This window comes from Centruroides sculpturatus, unplaced genomic scaffold (assembly GCF_000671375.1).
Source record: "Centruroides sculpturatus isolate CEXI.00-Female unplaced genomic scaffold, Cexi_2.0 scaffold690, whole genome shotgun sequence".
In the NCBI taxonomy this organism is placed as follows: Eukaryota; Metazoa; Arthropoda; class Arachnida; order Scorpiones; family Buthidae; genus Centruroides; species Centruroides sculpturatus.
The window spans coordinates 248,700-267,723 of NW_019385045.1; the positions used below are offsets into that span (position 1 = coordinate 248,700).

The 19,024-nt window shown below is 30.2% G+C and overlaps 2 protein-coding genes across 3 annotated transcripts in view; one reads left to right on the forward strand and one right to left on the reverse strand.

Moving 5' to 3' along the window:
• The window catches only part of LOC111633856 (ADP-ribosylation factor 6), a 35,966-nt gene extending 33,624 nt beyond the window's left edge, over window positions 1–2,342 (forward strand). For both annotated transcript variants that reach the window (XM_023378492.1, XM_023378493.1), the window contains one exon: window positions 1,059–2,342. In XM_023378492.1, coding sequence (XP_023234260.1) covers window positions 1,059–1,201 — 143 coding nt within the window. In that variant the 3' untranslated portion in view covers window positions 1,202–2,342. The remainder of the gene's footprint in view (window positions 1–1,058) is intronic.
• Window positions 2,343–2,585: 243 nt separating this feature from the next.
• LOC111633840 (mitochondrial GTPase 1-like) overlaps window positions 2,586–19,024 on the reverse strand; it is a 38,500-nt gene continuing 22,061 nt past the window's right edge. Inside the window, exons 9-10 of the mRNA XM_023378475.1 lie at window positions 15,921–16,024; window positions 2,586–2,736 (exon numbers count right to left, since the gene is read on the reverse strand). Coding sequence (XP_023234243.1) covers window positions 2,627–2,736; window positions 15,921–16,024 — 214 coding nt within the window. The 3' untranslated portion in view covers window positions 2,586–2,626. The remainder of the gene's footprint in view (window positions 2,737–15,920; window positions 16,025–19,024) is intronic.

Here is a 19,024-nt window from a genome sequence, read left to right on the forward strand (position 1 = left end):
GGCTACTCAAATATTTTACGTTTTTGATACTAAGTTAACTTCTGAAGTATAATTTTTTATTGTTTTTATATTTTTCAATATATTTATTTTGTTTGTACAAAATAAAAAAATAATTTTTAACGATACAATAGCCATGATTATTATTTTAAAAAGTTTACGTTAGGCTTAACATCGACGAAAATTCAACGCGAAGCGACACGCAACGGAGAAAAATTTCAACACGGGATAAATTAATATATTTTTTTGTACATAATTGGTTATCCAAAAAATAAGTTATCCGAACAACCCCAGTCCCCAATTGATTTGGATAAACTCTACTGTATTATTATACATTTCTGTGTGCATATGTTTGTGTGTTATTTAACATATATTATTATACAAAGTAATATAAAAATAACTTAAAATAAAATTTTTTTATTTTCAGTCATGTGTTTCCCTATCCCTATTTACTTTCTTAAAATGACCTCATTTAGCGCTTTGTCATCTAGGAATGCATCCTCCATGTTAAGCTGGGTCTTACTGTATTATCTTTCCTTTATGCGCATTGAAATGTAATTTAAATAGCATCATCATCAATGATTCATATCATGATACAAAGTGATCTCGGTGCCACCAACTTCTGAATCAGTGGTCCTGTCCTTGATTGGTTGGGCTGCCAACTTTCTTTAACATAAGAAGTATAGACAGTTGACCGTTGGTGGCCTTTGCCAAATTGCTTGTTTGGAAACAGTTATCATACAGCAACCAGAACAAATATGACATATAAAATTTTGTTCATAAACCAGGGGTGTTCATAACCCAAGATTTGACTGTATTATCTATATATGATAACTTCTTCCTGAGATTATGCTGCATATTTTTGAGACATCCTATATAACATTTAATAATAACAATGCAAATCATCATTTTTGTATATAAGTAAAATTTTTATTTAGGAAAATGATTTTCTTAAATTTTAAAAATAGATAAGTTATTTGGTATTTATTGAAATCTCTAAAGTATCTTGATAATTTATACATATTCCTAATTTTAATATTTCTGATTGTTTTGTTTTGCAGCAATGAAGCCTCATGAAATTCAAGAAAAGTTAGGACTCACTCGAATAAGGGATCGTAACTGGTATGTTCAGCCGTCTTGTGCAACCACTGGAGATGGCCTATACGAAGGACTAACATGGTTAACATCCAATCACAAGTCCTGAAGACAATCTGACATTATGTTACATATTCACCATGTGAATCTTGTTTTTCCCTTAGTCCCAATTCCTTGTTTTTTCACAGCTTCATCTTATCATTCATACAATATGTATTTCGAACCATTCGGGTTCACCGTCTTCCCGCTTTCCAGAAGGCACGTGGCTTTGCCGGGGTGGAAGAGTCGTCTTCGTCCGGGTCGATGCGGAGCGGCGGGCGAACGGAACATTACCTCAGAGGATCGCACGCGCCCGCCGTCGACATCATTCTGTATATAGTACGTCGGTATTTGTCCACCAGGAAAATAACAAAGTATGACGGATCACATCTAATTCTAAGTAACGAATACTAGCTGTGGTCTGCATGTTGTATGTATGAATTTATGCATACATGATTCCATTTAATTGTCACTCATCTTGACCAAGTTATATTTCGTTTTGTTAAAAAGAAGTCTTATTATGTTTTATTTTTTGAATTTGTTTATTTAAGTCTACCCCGATAGCCAAGATAAACATTTAGAACCAATTTAGAAACTCCGTGGCAGCTTGTGTTGTCGCCGTTTTTCTTCGGCATCTAGTTGACTTTCGAACACAAGTACATAATATGAAACAGCAAGTGATATCCAGGAAAAAAACTGGACCAATTAGTAAGACTTTAGTTGACAGTTGATAAATATAAATAATCTAATTAGAAGCAACACATATGTCTAGTGCGCTTGCAATATAAATTGGTCATTTTTATCTGGCTGTAGCTGTGCAATATATCATTTTGGTAAACCAAATAAGTTTTGATGCTTCAAAATGTTTATTTATATATATATAAATATAATATACATAAATATATATTAATGGGTACTTTACCTCTATTGTTGACTCTTCACAAATGCGTTTTAGTTCCAAATACTGAATGTGATAACAGCACTAATAATGATAAATGTTCTTTCCTACGTCCACCTTTGTTACTCCATTTCTTTATAACACTCTAGCCAGAAAATTTTCTTGATGTGATGGATCAAAAAAATTTTGTTTATGAAAAAACATTATTTGATGGTTGTTAGCAAAGACTATTGATAACTTACAGTAATTATTATTGGTTGGGAAACTTTGTATAGCTGTCGATAAAAACGTTAATTAAAAAAAACTGGAAATATGTGTTGGTGATTTTGTATTTATAAATTTTAGTCATTCTTTTTTATTAATACAATAAAATTAATTTAAATACAGATTTTGTTTTCTATTAGAATAAATTTCAGATGAAAATTTTCAATTTTTGCAAGATTTTCTTTGACATTTAGCCTGCCAATATTGCAAAGGGTCATATCTTATAGCAGAAATTAATGAAATATTGTCAGAGTTTGTGTTACACAACATAGTAAATATTAATATCACAATGTAGCTTAAAATATATTTTTAATTAAAGAATATTTACAAAGATCATAACATATCTTCATCTAGTAACATTCTACCAAATTCTCCTTTTCTAAATCCTTTAAGAAAATAATCTGCTGCTGCTTTAAGATTTGGTTTAAGTATCTTTTGGCCATCTGAAAATAAAACATATTAATTATTTAGAAATTTCTAAGTTTTTTCTGCTAAAAATTGAAATTTTCATGAAATTGTTTTGAAAGAACACAAGATTGAAGTGCATTTATATGTTAATATAGGTTATTTTTGTAAAAGTTCTTTAAGTATTAATCTTACACACTAAAAACTGTTGAAGATCAGACAAGGGAAAACATTTTGGTGATTAACAGTGCAATTAAAATATTTGGTTTTATTGTAAAAAGTGAACCAACATAAACCTAGTTTTGGAAAAAATACAAATAAAGATTCCTTTGTTATTTGTACTTTAAAAGGCAGAATTGCAAAATATAATTGCTGTACAGAATGTTCTCTATTTTCTTCTAAATCAGAATATAGTACCCAGTTTAATTTCAACATAAGCACATTCTACAAACATATGCTTACTGTGTATCATATCAATTTCAGACTTTCCATTGGCTCCTGTTTTGAAAAAAAGTTGCATAGTAGAGCTGAACAATGCAGTATGCCATAAAATTGTATATCTTTCTGATTCAGCATTGAATTCAAACATGTCTCTGTATAGTTTTTCTTGGTTGCAATCATGAAGTGCAGATCTGTTCAAAAATTTTTCTTTTCATTTGCACAACTTGCAGTTTTTCTTTCTTGGAGCTTTTGATGACAACCTCTGTCTAATGATCAGAGCTAACTACAAAATATAGCATAATACTGGTGCAAATATGTAGCAGAAGCAATTATGCAAGAGTATAGTTGATTGGTAGTGGGCTATTTGATGGTAAAGTTGCCATGCACTCTGCCCCTTCTTTTCATAAGGCTTAATTTCACTTCCAAAAATAGTGTCATGGTTTAAAGTCGTAAAAGAACATTTTATACTAATTTTGGGATGTTTTGTCTGATTAAAATATTCAAAGGGAAAGCAGTTGGACACCATTAAAAACTGCATGGACTTTCTGCATGGCTTTATACATAGTACAACACACAGACCATGCAGAGAAGCCTTGCAATTTTCCCATCCACTTTTGATGGCATCCTGCTTCCTCTCTGAATGTTTTAACCAGACAAAAAACATTTTATGCTAATTTTGAGATGCTCCACAGCACAGCTTAAATTATGAAGTTGTAATCTTTTGTAAAAGTCAAGATAGAATTTGCCCCATGAGAGGAGAGGGGTGGAGATGCATGATGATTACGCCATCAAATAGCCCAGTACTAATTAACTATACTCATTTGCACTTGTATTTAGCTAAAATATAGCATAAACAAGCCATATTCTAATGTAATGTTTTGTCTACACCCTGTATATTCTAATGTTGAACATTACAATTTTGATGACCAAATATGTGCATCAGATTGTTTTCAGTCATTACAATGCTGCCATGATCTTGTCAAATCTGACAAGGGATTTTGCACAACTTTCAGCTGTGTGTTACCTTCTTTTATATAAAGATGTAATTGTTTAATCTCATAACAGTTTTTGGGGTAAAAAGTAAGTTTCATCAAGTGCAACCCAACTTGAGATATGTCTTATGATCTCCTCCACCCCTTTAACCATCAAAATTTAATATTTCTATATATGGGGAATTGATGCTAATCCCATCAATTGAAAATTCTTGGTTCATCCAGTTGTAAGATACATAGAATTTTGTATGTTATAATGCAAAATAGATGAAAGGTTTTTTTTATATTTGACTGACCACCATACTTTCTCTATGTTACATTCTATAAAAGCTGGGAAATAAAAATTGGACAATTTTTTGTTTTGTTCACTGTAGTTTTTACTAAAAGCAATAAGTACCTTACCCTGGTTTTGGTTGGAAATAACTTGAAGTGCTTCAATTTATTGCAGAGCATACCTACTGATGTCTACTACTTTGCAAGTCATGTGTAGACAAAACTGACTTTTACTTTCTTGGCTGTTATGTATACATAACAAGGGAAAGTAGTGTAATTGTGTCTGATTTGACCCTCTATGTTTTGAGACCCTTGAACCCAAATAAGTAAAAATTCCAGGTATATGTGTTGGCATCTATTTTATTTAACATCTCAAGATGGGGTGAAGATTAATAGCATCAATGTCACTTATACTGTACACAAACTATCATGCCAAATTTTCCTTCTTAAATTTTTGTGATGGGGAGGGAAGATATAGGGTGATCACATCTTGCATGGGGTTGGGCTTAATGAAGATTTTACTTCTTGTTAGCATTTACAGATCTTTAAAAATACATAAAGAACTTAATTATAAATCTCATCTCTACCCTCAAAATTATTATAACAAAATCTGTTATAAGATTTGATTTTATTTTAAAAATCACTTTTTAATTATTAAATAGCCAAGTTATGTAACTTATTGCTAGATTTTTTTTCAAATGNATTTATAGCAGATGGCACCATACAAAATTTTAACTTCGATCTAGAAAAATGGATTATTATAGAATGTTTCCTTCTATAATAATCCATTTTTAAAAATAAATATTCTTTGTTGAAAAATAGAGGAATTTCTTCAAAATTACTCCTTTCATGCTTTTATTATTATTATTATTATGTTGGGTTTAGTGGGTTATACTTGGTTCACACTGGTGGCTGTGTACTATGTCGGACCAGAGTTAAGGCATAGCAACTAAAACAAAACTAAAATTAAATAAGTGTGTCAGTGTCTGTGTCTGTATTCAGGAATTTCCTAACAATATGGCATGTATTCAATATAGTGGCCTTCTGTAGTGTGATGTATGTATTTCTATGCAATTGTAATGTTCTCAGGCTATTGTGTAGTGTCTGTGGTATCACATCTGTACAAGAGAGAACGACAGCTACAATAAACACTCTTTCCATCCTCCACAGATACCTTATTATTATTATTTAAATTTTTTATCAAACCATAATTGAAAATGATAGTACTTCCTTCCTGGTTTCTTTAACCTTGTTTTGGTGCTGAGAAAATCATCCAAATGCATTACAACTTCTTTTTATTTGCAAATAAAAAATTATTTTCATAAACTAAAAGAAAAGATTTTGATGATACAAAAAAGTATAAAAACTGTTTTGAACAAAAATAATCTATAAATTTAAATTGGTTGCTTTCGAAGAATATGTAATGTACTTTTTTTAAACTGGAAATTACATTTAGTTTATTCACATTTAAACAGAAATTTTGCAAAGCCCAATGTTTTTTTAAAAATTCAGAATTTTTACAAGAATTTAATTTATTTAACTCTGTTTTTATGTGTATTACGTGACATATTTAGTTCTGTCAACACATGATTTGTTAATTATATTTTCTAAAAATGGGGAGCATGTCTTAAAACATTTGTTGTTTAAATAAAAATTCAAATTACAGCTTTCTTTAAAAAGAAAGTTATAATTTTAATGTTTTTAAAGATTACTTTGTTTTTTTATTAAAATTAAATCTTATTGAAGTCAGTAGGCTCATAATTTTTAAATAATTACTATATTTAATACCAAACAAGACACAATATCTTGAGAAAAGTTTCTCAAAGAAATTCATCTTGCATCTAATAAGACAATTATTAAATTGTTGTAGGTCTATGGTGTTGCATTTATAAACATTAGACAAAAACTCACTTGCCTCTTAGACTGATCAGAATGAAATACACACAAAGAAAAGAAGAAGAAAATGCTTATATATCTAGAACTAGCTTGAAGCAAATAAATCACTTGATGCATTCATTTTGTTTATTCCCAGTATAAGTGATTAAACTAATTTGTCAATTACTTTATTTTTATAGTTATGAATATATCCTCATTTAATAACTTTAACTTGCCTTAAAATCTGTTATGATAAGCATGACAATATGAACATGATAACTTTTTTTATTAGGATATAAAATCTTATAAGATAAATTTCACATTTTAAAATATGCTCCAGCAGCAATTTTAATGAACAAAAATGTTTTCTATGTAAGTTTATAGGTCATAATTAGTTGAACGTTACATCAAAAATGTTTTTGTTTATTAAACTTGTTGCTGGATGACATTTTAAGATGTGAAATTTATTTCTGACATTCCCTCCAGTTTCTAGAACAGTTAAGTTTTATTTCTATTCTGGACATTATTAGTTATCTTATTCAAGTTTACTGAAACTCTTTACAATGAAAATATACAAATTCATCTTTGAGCGAAGGTGTATTTTTGTTGGATTCTGCATTAAAATGACGCATGTAACAGTTCATCAAAATGTTATTTTTTTCCTCTAAATAATCTTTGTTAAATTGTAGGTGTGTTTTATATGGCAGAAAATATGAAAATAGGATAATATAATGCTTGCTTGTTAGGAAAACATTTCTGACAATTTTAACTGTCAAAAAAAAGTGGCACCAGAAATTGATGAATTGTTACAATTTTTGTTATGAATGGTCTATATTGGGAGTGAGGGATTGAAGCCTTTGAGGCAAGTGAAGCAAGCAGGGAGGTTGGGATATCTACAGTGGCCAGGGAAGAAAAATAGAAATGAATTACCAAGAATATATGAATTACTGTTTTTGAATTTCAAAAAATGTGAATTACAAATTTTTGAACAAAAGGTTAAAGCCCGTGGGATGCGTGAGTAAAACAGGTGAGGGTGAATCCCTCTAGTAGTTTTATATTTATTTATTTATTATATTAATACTAGTATTAAATCATGGTTTAGTTCTATGATTAGAAATTTAAATGAACTTTAATTGTACTGTACATGTTTTTTAAAATACAATTATTTCTAAAACTTTTAAATATAGTCCTCACATTCAGCTAATCAAATAATGTATTTGCTTTTGCTTTGTAGAGAAGAGTAATTATTTAAGTTGCTCATTAACACATTTACTGTAGATGCATGCATGTCATGAGAACTTCCTATATTATATTGATGATGATGTATGTCAGAGTCCATTATTTTATGTACAGGTTTTCGTTTAGTCAACAAAATATTTTGTAATAAGTTTGAAGTTTATTTGACTAGTTAAATTGAGATTTTAAATTATTAAATATTTATCTCATATTGAATATAAGTTGGGAGAAGGCAAAGAAAAGTTTTGTTTTATGTGTGGTCTTTAATAAGAAGTTGATTCTATAAAGGATAAAGTAATATAAAAAATATATATACATACATAAACTAATAATGAGCATTCTTTAATGTAATTTTAAATGGCTTCTTAGGATGTAGGTGGCCAAGATAAAATCAGACCATTATGGAGGCATTATTACACAGGAACTCAAGGATTAATATTTGTCGTTGACTGTGCAGACAGAGACAGGATTGATGAAGCCAGACAAGAATTGCATAGGATAATTAATGATAGAGAGATGAGAGATGCTATAATATTGGTATTTGCTAATAAACAAGATCTACCAGATGGTAAATATAATTTTTTAAATTTATTACTTAACATTTTGTTGCTAATTATAATTGAAATTTCAAATTCAATATCTATATTTGAACAAGTATTCTTTGGCATCTATAACTTAAATATGTATCTGCAAAGCAATACAGTTTATATATAAAAGTATAATGCTAGGAAATATACCTAGCAACATTAATCCTATTGATTGCATTTAGATAATGTTTAACACTCAACATCACGATAGGAAATTTGATGAAAAATTTTAAGCTGTGATCTTGTATCAAAATAATTAATTTAGAATATTCTGGAAAAAAATGCATCTACATGATAAGCAGAAATTGCAAACTTCAGTTGTGCTCTGGATTGATATTATAGAATACTCTGAAATCTAAATTAATTAATCATATCACAAGTTATCCAATTGCTCCTAATTTCAGTACATGCACTTAAATCTGCTTGATCCTGATTTGATGCATGGTTTGAATGTAAAACCACCAGATTCCATCAGTACCTTGTGATGAAGGAAATCATTTTTGAGAGAAGATATTTCCATTAATAACGGAAGTCAAGACACTTTTATAAGCTGATGTAAACAGTTGTTCACATCAGCTATATCTGTTCTATACAGTAAAACCTGTCTATGGTGACCACCCACAGTTCCTTCAAAAAGTGGTCTTTTAGACAGGTGGTGCTGTAATACCGTATTTCCGTACGTATTTTGCGCGCTTTTTAGCCATTTCTACTAAGCAAAACTCAAGGTGAGCAAAAATAGTTGAATTTTTTCAACAATAGGGCTATATTGGTATTGTATTTTATTCTTATCGGATAACTCGATTTACAGGAGTCGTTGTGATTTTATAGGACAAATTTAATGCCAATATTTTAAAGATTAATACAATAGTTGCATTTTCTCGATTATAATGCACACTTTCTTTTTTCCGACTTAATTAATTCAACTTGGTTGTTTTTGTTTGCTCCTCAGTTACGTGTATTACCTCATCGATATACAAGCATGTTGTATCTCTACATCACTTTGGTTTTGGTATTTGTTAGTTTAATCTTATTAAAATACAGTATTTTCAAAGTTAAAATATTTAATATTTCATTAAGTACAATAAGAAAAATTATTAATTAATAATAAAACGATTTTATTATTTTTTCTCATTATACAATTTCATTACATTCCGCGATTGTCATTGCGGAATTGAAAAAGGAAGGTTGCCTGTAAAACTGATTTTTGCATTAATGCGTTTATTGTTTTTTGAATATTTTTCCTGTGAAAATTACTTGGATATTATTTTTCCAAAAATATCGTGGAAATAAGGTAGGTTGATACAGAAACTATTTATCGCACGTGTACTGTATATGAGCTTCAAAATAAATAAATAAAAATAAATTTTATCAAATGATGAGATCAGCCGATTAATTATATCGTGTACAATATTTTATACTCCCAAAGAAAATACTGTAGGTCTGTGGTAAAAGAAATTTTGTTTTCCCACAATTAAACTTTGCTGCTAATTGCTGTTGTGATAATTTTAATACGATCTTCTAACAACAGCACTTTGCATTTCTTTTGTTTTTCGGACAATTTCCAACAAACTGAAATGAATTTCCTTTGTTGCTAGACTAATTCATTAACACATAATTTCGAGGATGGGAGAAGTGCCCGAGATGGGTTCGAACAAGAGTTTAGACTAATTCATTATATTAGGAGGGAGAAAACATTGTTGAACAATAGTTTAGACCAGATATATTTGCGGAAGTGGTTGCTTATTACAGTTGTTGTATGTTGTTTCGGACCAAAAATCGATGCCCGCGGTTGTGTTATACAGGTGGTCATTTAATACAGGTAACTTATATGAAGACACTATGAATAAACTGTTCGGCGCCAGAAATTTTTGCCCGTTTTGACAGGTGCCTGTCAAATGCAGGTGGCCGCCTAAGCAGTTTTCACTGTATATATATTAAAAGCAATATGTTCTGTCACTGCCAACCAAAACCAACACTTTACAAAGTTCTATAAATAGAGACTCAACTATGACTGCCTGCATGAAATATAACCAATTCTAACTGAATTCTTAAATGCCATTTATATTATGTGAATGTCACTTAACGTGGTTTTTATTAATTAATTAATTAGATTTAAATTCAACTGTGGCACATATCAAAAAGAAAATACAGTAAGACCCCACTTAACACTGATTCAACATAATGCTGTCTGCTCAAAGACTAAAAAAAAAGCTCAAAATTTAAGCTGGTTTAAATTATTGCAGCATTTCATTGATTGATCATAATATGATTATTTGCAAACACAAACCAATCAGCAAAACGTGTACAGTAGACCCCCCTATNTGAGAAATTCAGCATCCTCCTGTTAAATACAGTATTTAACAGACTGGGTGTACGTCTAGTGAATATCTTGCCTCCACGTTAACCTAAGAAGATACATACTTTGAAGATCATATGAATTGAGCCTCCAAAATTTCTTAAATATCTTACTGTCTTGTGGAAATTTTTTCAAAACAGTTCAAGACACATTTTCTAAAACAGGATTGTCTTTATTCCCTGTGTATTATGACTGCAGACCAGAATCCTTTCTCCTCACCCTACTGTAAAAGGAAAAGACAGCTTAAAAAGCTTTCTTTTCCTTTTACAGCTGATCATGACAGATCTTCATCCTATAATAGATCACTAAATATCATATTTTATATGATAAATGTGATTTTCACAATAAACAGGTGAGGATTATCATTTAATTAGTAATAAATAACTGAGTCTCATTGGCCTTATTGTTATAAGTACAGATTCATCACACATCTTTTTGATTTTTATTCATTAATGCAGTCCCAGAATGCATTTTGGCTTATTCAACAGCCCTCTGCAGCAGGTTGCATCAATACTTTCAACATCATGGTATTATAATTAAAACACTTCTAAAAGAAAGCCAAAATGCATTCGGGACATCATGCATTAGTGAATAAAAATCAAAAGAGTGTGCGATGAAGCTGTACTTATAACAATAAGGCCAACGAGGTTCATAGTTATTTATTACTAATTAATTGATAATACAGATTAGAAGCTTATATCAAACAAGTTTACCATCATTGTCACAACTTTATCTTTCTGTAAATTATGCTGCTAATGAGCCCAGACGTAATATGACATTCTGTTTTGCCATGGTTTGTGGTGGTGATAATTTGCATCCATCAGTTGTTTTGGTGTGGAATAACATCTTTTACATAAATTCACTGCAGTTTATCACACCTCCAGAAGTGCCAATTTTTACGCTCAGAGCAATCTGCCTTGTGAAATGATTATCAGTAAAAATGACTCAAAAGTATACTTTTGTGAATCCTTTTACAAAACCTTCATTTCATTTACATTAAAAACTGGGTAAATTTTACACACAAGTAATAAAAATCTTTGATTGTAAGCAGTTTTGAGGAAAAAATATAAATATAATAACTTAATAAATTTATGTTCTGGCACAAACATGTTTCTTAGAATATAGTAAGCCTGAAATGTAACTAGTACTATGAGCCTATCTCCTGGCTATTTTGATTTCACATCTTTATTATTTTATTTAATTTTTTAAATTTAAAATTTTTATTTTTGTGGGAAAGGTGGGTTACATTGTTTTTTCTTGCTACTGAATTAATTATTTCTATATTTATTTACTAATTGTGTATTTTTATTCTATTGATGCTCTAGTTTAATTGCAATAAAATATTAAAAGTGGAATGAGAATGCAAAGTATACCATAAGTTACTAATAGCATAAACAAATAAAAATGAAAGAGAATTGAAACATTTTGTCTTGATAGGAATTGGAGATGTTGCACCTGTGTTAAAACTTACACTGACTTGTAAATGGAAATGGATTTAGGCCTACTCTTTACAATTTTAAATTTTGAGTTAACATGGAAGGAGTATTTATAACTTTGTTGTTATTTAGTGTTTATCTTGGACGAATTCAAATTTAATTCAAAATAGGTAATTGTCGTTTACAATGGTTAATAAATCAAATTGTGAGCATATTAAATTAAGTAAATTATTAAATATTTATTTTCAATTTATTAGTGAAAAAAATGTAACCCATCTTCCCATACAAATAAAATTAAAATANTTACCGAGTGTGTACCGTTCGACTACGCCGTTGCTTAAAGCTGGTTTTCATCGCAGAACAGCACACGAAACGACGGCCGCTCATCCACTATTGGTCCAGACTCTATCAATCTTGTCGCGAAACGACGTTATAGGAGGTATTTTATACGAAAGTTTCTACAATTTTTTCGCTACGTTATAGGAATTGTCGTTATAGGAACGTACATTATAGGGGGGTCGACTGTACTTTCTTTAAATCTATGTTTATTTGGTGCAATTTTGGAAAAAATATAACATCATGGATGCCATAGGAAATATCGACTTCACTTGGCAAGAATTAACTGATAAATGCATGAACAAAGTGTGGAAGAAGTTATGGTTGAAGGTATCCAAGAATTCTCAACGAAAAGAGCATATTGCTGTATTGTTAGGTTGACCAAACTCAACTTAATCGATATAGCAGGACTAGGAGATATAGACGAGCAGGATATTGAGGAATTACAGCAGGTTTCTGGTAAGAGCCTTACCAATGACCTTCAAGAACTGGCAGAACATGGAATTCATGTGAAACTGGAAAATAGAGCTTCTGAAAATAAAGAACCCAAAAAATTTCTGTACAGATTTCCTTAGTAAAAATGTGGTAAGATAACCGAAATCGTTGATGAAATTGTAGCGAATGATCCAGATTTTGAAAGGAGTGCAAAAGCAAAAACAAGGTGTTTTGGATGCGATCTTCTGCTACCGACATTTGCTCAAGGAAAAAAAGTGACAATTGAAACTTCATGACTCTTGCAAAAAAACAAGAATTTCAGAAAAGTCAGTACCTTCATCACAAAAAATGAACTATTAATATAGAAAAAATGAACTAATTAATATACAGTAGAGCGTCGGTTATCCGAAGGAATTCCAGTCGACAAATTTAATTTTCGCCAGTGCTGTGGCGCTGTAATCTTTGGCTATGTCTTCGGCTACTCAAATATTTTACGTTTTTGATACTAAATTAACTTCTGAAGTATAATTTTTTATTGTTTTTATATTTTTCAATATATTTATTTTGTTTGTACAAAATAAAAAAATNACTGATGTCTACTACTTTGCAAGTCATGTGTAGACAAAACTGACTTTTACTTTCTTGGCTGTTATGTATACATAACAAGGGAAAGTAGTGTAATTGTGTCTGATTTGACCCTCTATGTTTTGAGACCCTTGAACCCAAATAAGTAAAAATTCCAGGTATATGTGTTGGCATCTATTTTATTTAACATCTCAAGATGGGGTGAAGATTAATAGCATCAATGTCACTTATACTGTACACAAACTATCATGCCAAATTTTCCTCCTTAAATTTTTGTGATGGGGAGGGAAGATATAGGGTGATCACATCTTGCATGGAGTTGGGCTTAATGAAGATTTTACTTCTTGTTAGCATTTACAGATCTTTAAAAATACATAAAGAACTTAATTATAAATCTCATCTCTACCCTCAAAATTATTATAACAAAATCTGTTATAAGATTTGATTTTATTTTAAAAATCACTTTTTAATTATTAAATAGCCAAGTTATGTAACTTATTGCTAGATTTTTTTTCAAATGAGAAATTCAGCATCCTCCTGTTAAATACAGTATTTAACAGACTGGGTGTACGTCTAGTGAATATCTTGCCTCCACGTTAACCTAAGAAGATACATACTTTGAAGATCATATGAATTGAGCCTCCAAAATTTCTTAAATATCTTACTGTCTTGTGGAAATTTTTTCAAAACAGTTCAAGACACATTTTCTAAAACAGGATTGTCTTTATTCCCTGTGTATTATGACTGCAGACCAGAATCCTTTCTCCTCACCCTACTGTAAAAGGAAAAGACAGCTTAAAAAGCTTTCTTTTCCTTTTACAGCTGATCATGACAGATCTTCATCCTATAATAGATCACTAAATATCATATTTTATATGATAAATGTGATTTTCACAATAAACAGGTGAGGATTATCATTTAATTAGTAATAAATAACTGAGTCTCATTGGCCTTATTGTTATAAGTACAGATTCATCACACATCTTTTTGATTTTTATTCATTAATGCAGTCCCAGAATGCATTTTGGCTTATTCAACAGCCCTCTGCAGCAGGTTGCATCAATACTTTCAACATCATGGTATTATAATTAAAACACTTCTAAAAGAAAGCCAAAATGCATTCGGGACATCATGCATTAGTGAATAAAAATCAAAAGAGTGTGCGATGAAGCTGTACTTATAACAATAAGGCCAACGAGGTTCATAGTTATTTATTACTAATTAATTGATAATACAGATTAGAAGCTTATATCAAACAAGTTTACCATCATTGTCACAACTTTATCTTTCTGTAAATTATGCTGCTAATGAGCCCAGACGTAATATGACATTCTGTTTTGCCATGGTTTGTGGTGGTGATAATTTGCATCCATCAGTTGTTTTGGTGTGGAATAACATCTTTTACATAAATTCACTGCAGTTTATCACACCTCCAGAAGTGCCAATTTTTACGCTCAGAGCAATCTGCCTTGTGAAATGATTATCAGTAAAAATGACTCAAAAGTATACTTTTGTGAATCCTTTTACAAAACCTTCATTTCATTTACATTAAAAACTGGGTAAATTTTACACACAAGTAATAAAAATCTTTGATTGTAAGCAGTTTTGAGGAAAAAATATAAATATAATAACTTAATAAATTTATGTTCTGGCACAAACATGTTTCTTAGAATATAGTAAGCCTGAAATGTAACTAGTACTATGAGCCTATCTCCTGGCTATTTTGATTTCACATCTTTATTATTTTATTTAATTTTTTAAATTTAAAATTTTTATTTTTGTGGGAAAGGTGGGTTACATTGTTTTTTCTTGCTACTGAATTAATTATTTCTATATTTATTTACTAATTGTGTATTTTTATTCTATTGATGCTCTAGTTTAATTGCAATAAAATATTAAAAGTGGAATGAGAATGCAAAGTATACCATAAGTTACTAATAGCATAAACAAATAAAAATGAAAGAGAATTGAAACATTTTGTCTTGATAGGAATTGGAGATGTTGCACCTGTGTTAAAACTTACACTGACTTGTAAATGGAAATGGATTTAGGCCTACTCTTTACAATTTTAAATTTTGAGTTAACATGGAAGGAGTATTTATAACTTTGTTGTTATTTAGTGTTTATCTTGGACGAATTCAAATTTAATTCAAAATAGGTAATTGTCGTTTACAATGGTTAATAAATCAAATTGTGAGCATATTAAATTAAGTAAATTATTAAATATTTATTTTCAATTTATTAGTGAAAAAAATGTAACCCATCTTCCCATACAAATAAAATTAAAATAAATTTTTTAAAAATTCTTAAAAAATCAAGATTTGATCCAAAACAGCTGTTAACATTGAACTTGTAAGCTAAGACAATCACTATACACCTCATCCTTACAAACAGAGTTATTTGCACCAAAGCATATTATAAATACAAACTGGTTCCTTTTTCCCTGTATTTAGGATTGTGAAATTAACCAAAAATATGCATGGCAATCAAAAATTCTCAATCTTTACCCAACTTTCAAAGATTTCACATTTAAGATAAGTCAACGATATGCCTTTTAATTTTAGTATTATGAAAATTTCTTGCAAAGAAATATTTGAAAGAGCAATATAGAAGACAATATTGATTACTTAAAAATTTATAACGTATAAGAATATTCTAAATTTCACATACCAGATGTTTTGAAAATAAAAGTTGCTTTCAAATTGATGGCAGTTTTCAGTAAAACTATTCTGATATCGTCACAAGGTTCTTCCAATCCTAGATAATGCATATAACTGTAGTAGTGAGAAAAACATTTGTTAATAAGAATTTCTTATCTAAGAACAAATTTATCTTTGTTTAACCTAAATATTACAAATATTTGAAGATTGTCCCATGTCATTACTAGGGATTGCAATCCAGCAGTGTTTTTAATCCAGCTGGATTTTTTGGACCAACATCATTCCAGCTAGAATGATGCGCGGATGTTTTTTGGTGCAATAAAGTGCTATCTATATAGCTATCCAGAATTTATGGGTTTTTTTTTTAAAGAAATAAAACATTTTTTTTTTTTAAATACTTAAGAAACTTTTATTATTTAAACTGGTCACTATAAATCAGTAAAACTTCTTACACATTTAGGTAGTAAACTTAACTTTTGTTTGGTTCAACAGTTGAGATAGAGATAATTAACTTTCAATGTTTAGTTAGATTATAATTATAATGTAATCTTTAAGTTAAATAATAGCAAAGGTAATTCTACTAATTAATTTATATTAATATATTATAATAACGTAAGGACGGATAATCAGTGGCTAAGTGGCTATCAGTCTTACCAGTTTTCTTATATAGGCTCTACATATCAGTCTATAGTTATTTATAAGTAATTTAATTATTAGTGTTAATAAAGTAGTAAGTAAGTAGTCTAGTAGTTAGTTATTATTATCACAACCATGAATCACGTACATTCATATCATATATCTAAGATACTGATATTCATTAATTTAATTAACTATTTAACTATATAGGTAGTCTCAGTTTCTCACTAATTTTCACAATAAAATTGCCTAGCCTAGCCCACTAACCACTTATAAAATAAAAGTTAAAAACTCTTACTTAATAAAATTAGAGTAGAAGTTATAAAATATTAGTCTTGTCTTGAATAAAGTATTTTAAAGGATTAAATAAAATTAAATCAAACACTTCTGTTATTTTTTTGACTTTTCTAAAAGTAGGATCTCAAGAAATGAATGGTATTGATGGTGTTGTCTCCAATCTACTACTTAATGAACTGCATATATATCCTGCCTTATATAAGGCCTTTTCTGCCTCTATGCTAGATGGTTTCAGTGTCATCAAATAATGATAAATCAAAGATAAATTTTCACCTCTGACTCCCTCACTTTCATTAACAATCATTTCCTTTTTTAACAACTTATCATAATCCTTCTCAGTACTAGTTTCTTTCCATTTCATGAAGTTTTCTTTCTCATGCTTTAGTTGGATCTCTAATTCTTGTTCCAATGTGAAATTCAGGAAATCCGGGTTATCTGGATCATTTTTCACCTCTGTAATATCCTCTGCCATTGCTGCTGGTTCCACTACATATGTATTTACACGATTCAGCATATTTTTCATCTCCTGGCACATTACATTTTTTTTCAGCATGTGAAAGATAAAGCTTTCTAACTTTTTGGTCATACTTCTTCGGGTTCTGTATGTAAATCAGCATCCCTGTGACCTCGGTAAGACGCCTTTCTCCGATTCTTATGTGGAGTGCCTCGGAAAGGTTGGCACTCAAGATTGTATCCTGGCTTTTTAGTTTCATTGACGTCACAACCAACCGTAAATTAGAATTATACACCAGGACTAGGATAGGAGTTACTTATTTTATTTAGTGCAAAGACACTTTATTTAGCGAGAGCAGAAAGTCAACTGGCAATTAGATCAGCAGAGGTAAAAGGGCGGGCGGTGCGGTGTAGAGAGGGGGTGTAGCAAGTGCCACACTGAACAGCAATGTTGCTCTTGCCGCCGAGCGATAGCGCACGTAGCAAAGCAGCAAGGCCAACAAAGTAGACTTTTGCACCATTATTTAGAAAGTTAATTGAGTATTTGTGGATCCACAGCATTGGATCCAGCACCTGGTGCTGGATCCAACAGGCTGAAAAATGTAATGACTAGGGATTGCAATTGCTGGATCCCTCATCCAGCAATCCAACTGGATCCAGCACAATGTAAATTTGATCTGTTTAATTCTAATATAAAATTGAATAAACTTTTGTGTAGTTAGTTTGTTAATTAGACAAATTGTTATAAAATTTTATTTTCTATCCTAGAAGACAATGCATTTAATAATCAAATCTTTCATATCTTTATATCTGTGAGTGTACACAATTATGAAAACACAAAATCTTGTGTCATGCATGCAATATTTTTAAAAATATTGCACGATGTCAATACAGAGAAAAATACAGCATGAAATATTTTTTAAAATATTGCACACTGTGAATGATACATCTTTATAAAATTGACAAGAAAAGAGCATTAGCAGTAATAATTTTATTACTAATATGCTTTTTTACGAAGTAAATTAAAATTAGATTTTCAGTTAATTTGAAACTTCCATTTGTATCATTTTTAAAACATGATAAAGGAAATTGTTACGTATATAAACTGAGCTGGTTAAAATTAAACTTGGCCAATGTAATTTACATTAAAATACAAAAAATACATATACTGAAGATATAAAATTGTCTTTATCTTCATTATTTACAAATCATCACTTGCACAGCCTCAAAAGGTTGTCTCTGTATCTGCAAATAAAAATATCCTTGGGCAATGAAGGAATATAATGAAGTTTTTCTCCACAAGTGGGACCTGTTTTTGAATTATCACTTGTAAGTGCAAATGATGGAAGTCAAAGACAATTTTGTATCTTCAAATATATATATACACACATACAGGGTGTTTATAGATGAATGGTGTGGTTTTAAAAATTAATAATAAATCTATTTATTACCTTATATGGGCAAACCTTACAGTATAAGCAGTGGCAACTGTCCAAGTTCACAGGAATGTATGCAAGCTTCTTAATCATATTCTTCACTAACGCTGGATTGGACGTGGTGCAACCTGCTCCCCTGGCCACCCTGTTTGCCAGATTTAACACCCTATGATTTCTTTTTGTGGGGGTTTGTTAAAGACTGAGGGTTTATGTACCGTCAATGCCCGTGACCCTTGAGGAACTGTGTGATCAGATAAAGCATGCACTGCAGACTATCATGGAGGACTTGATT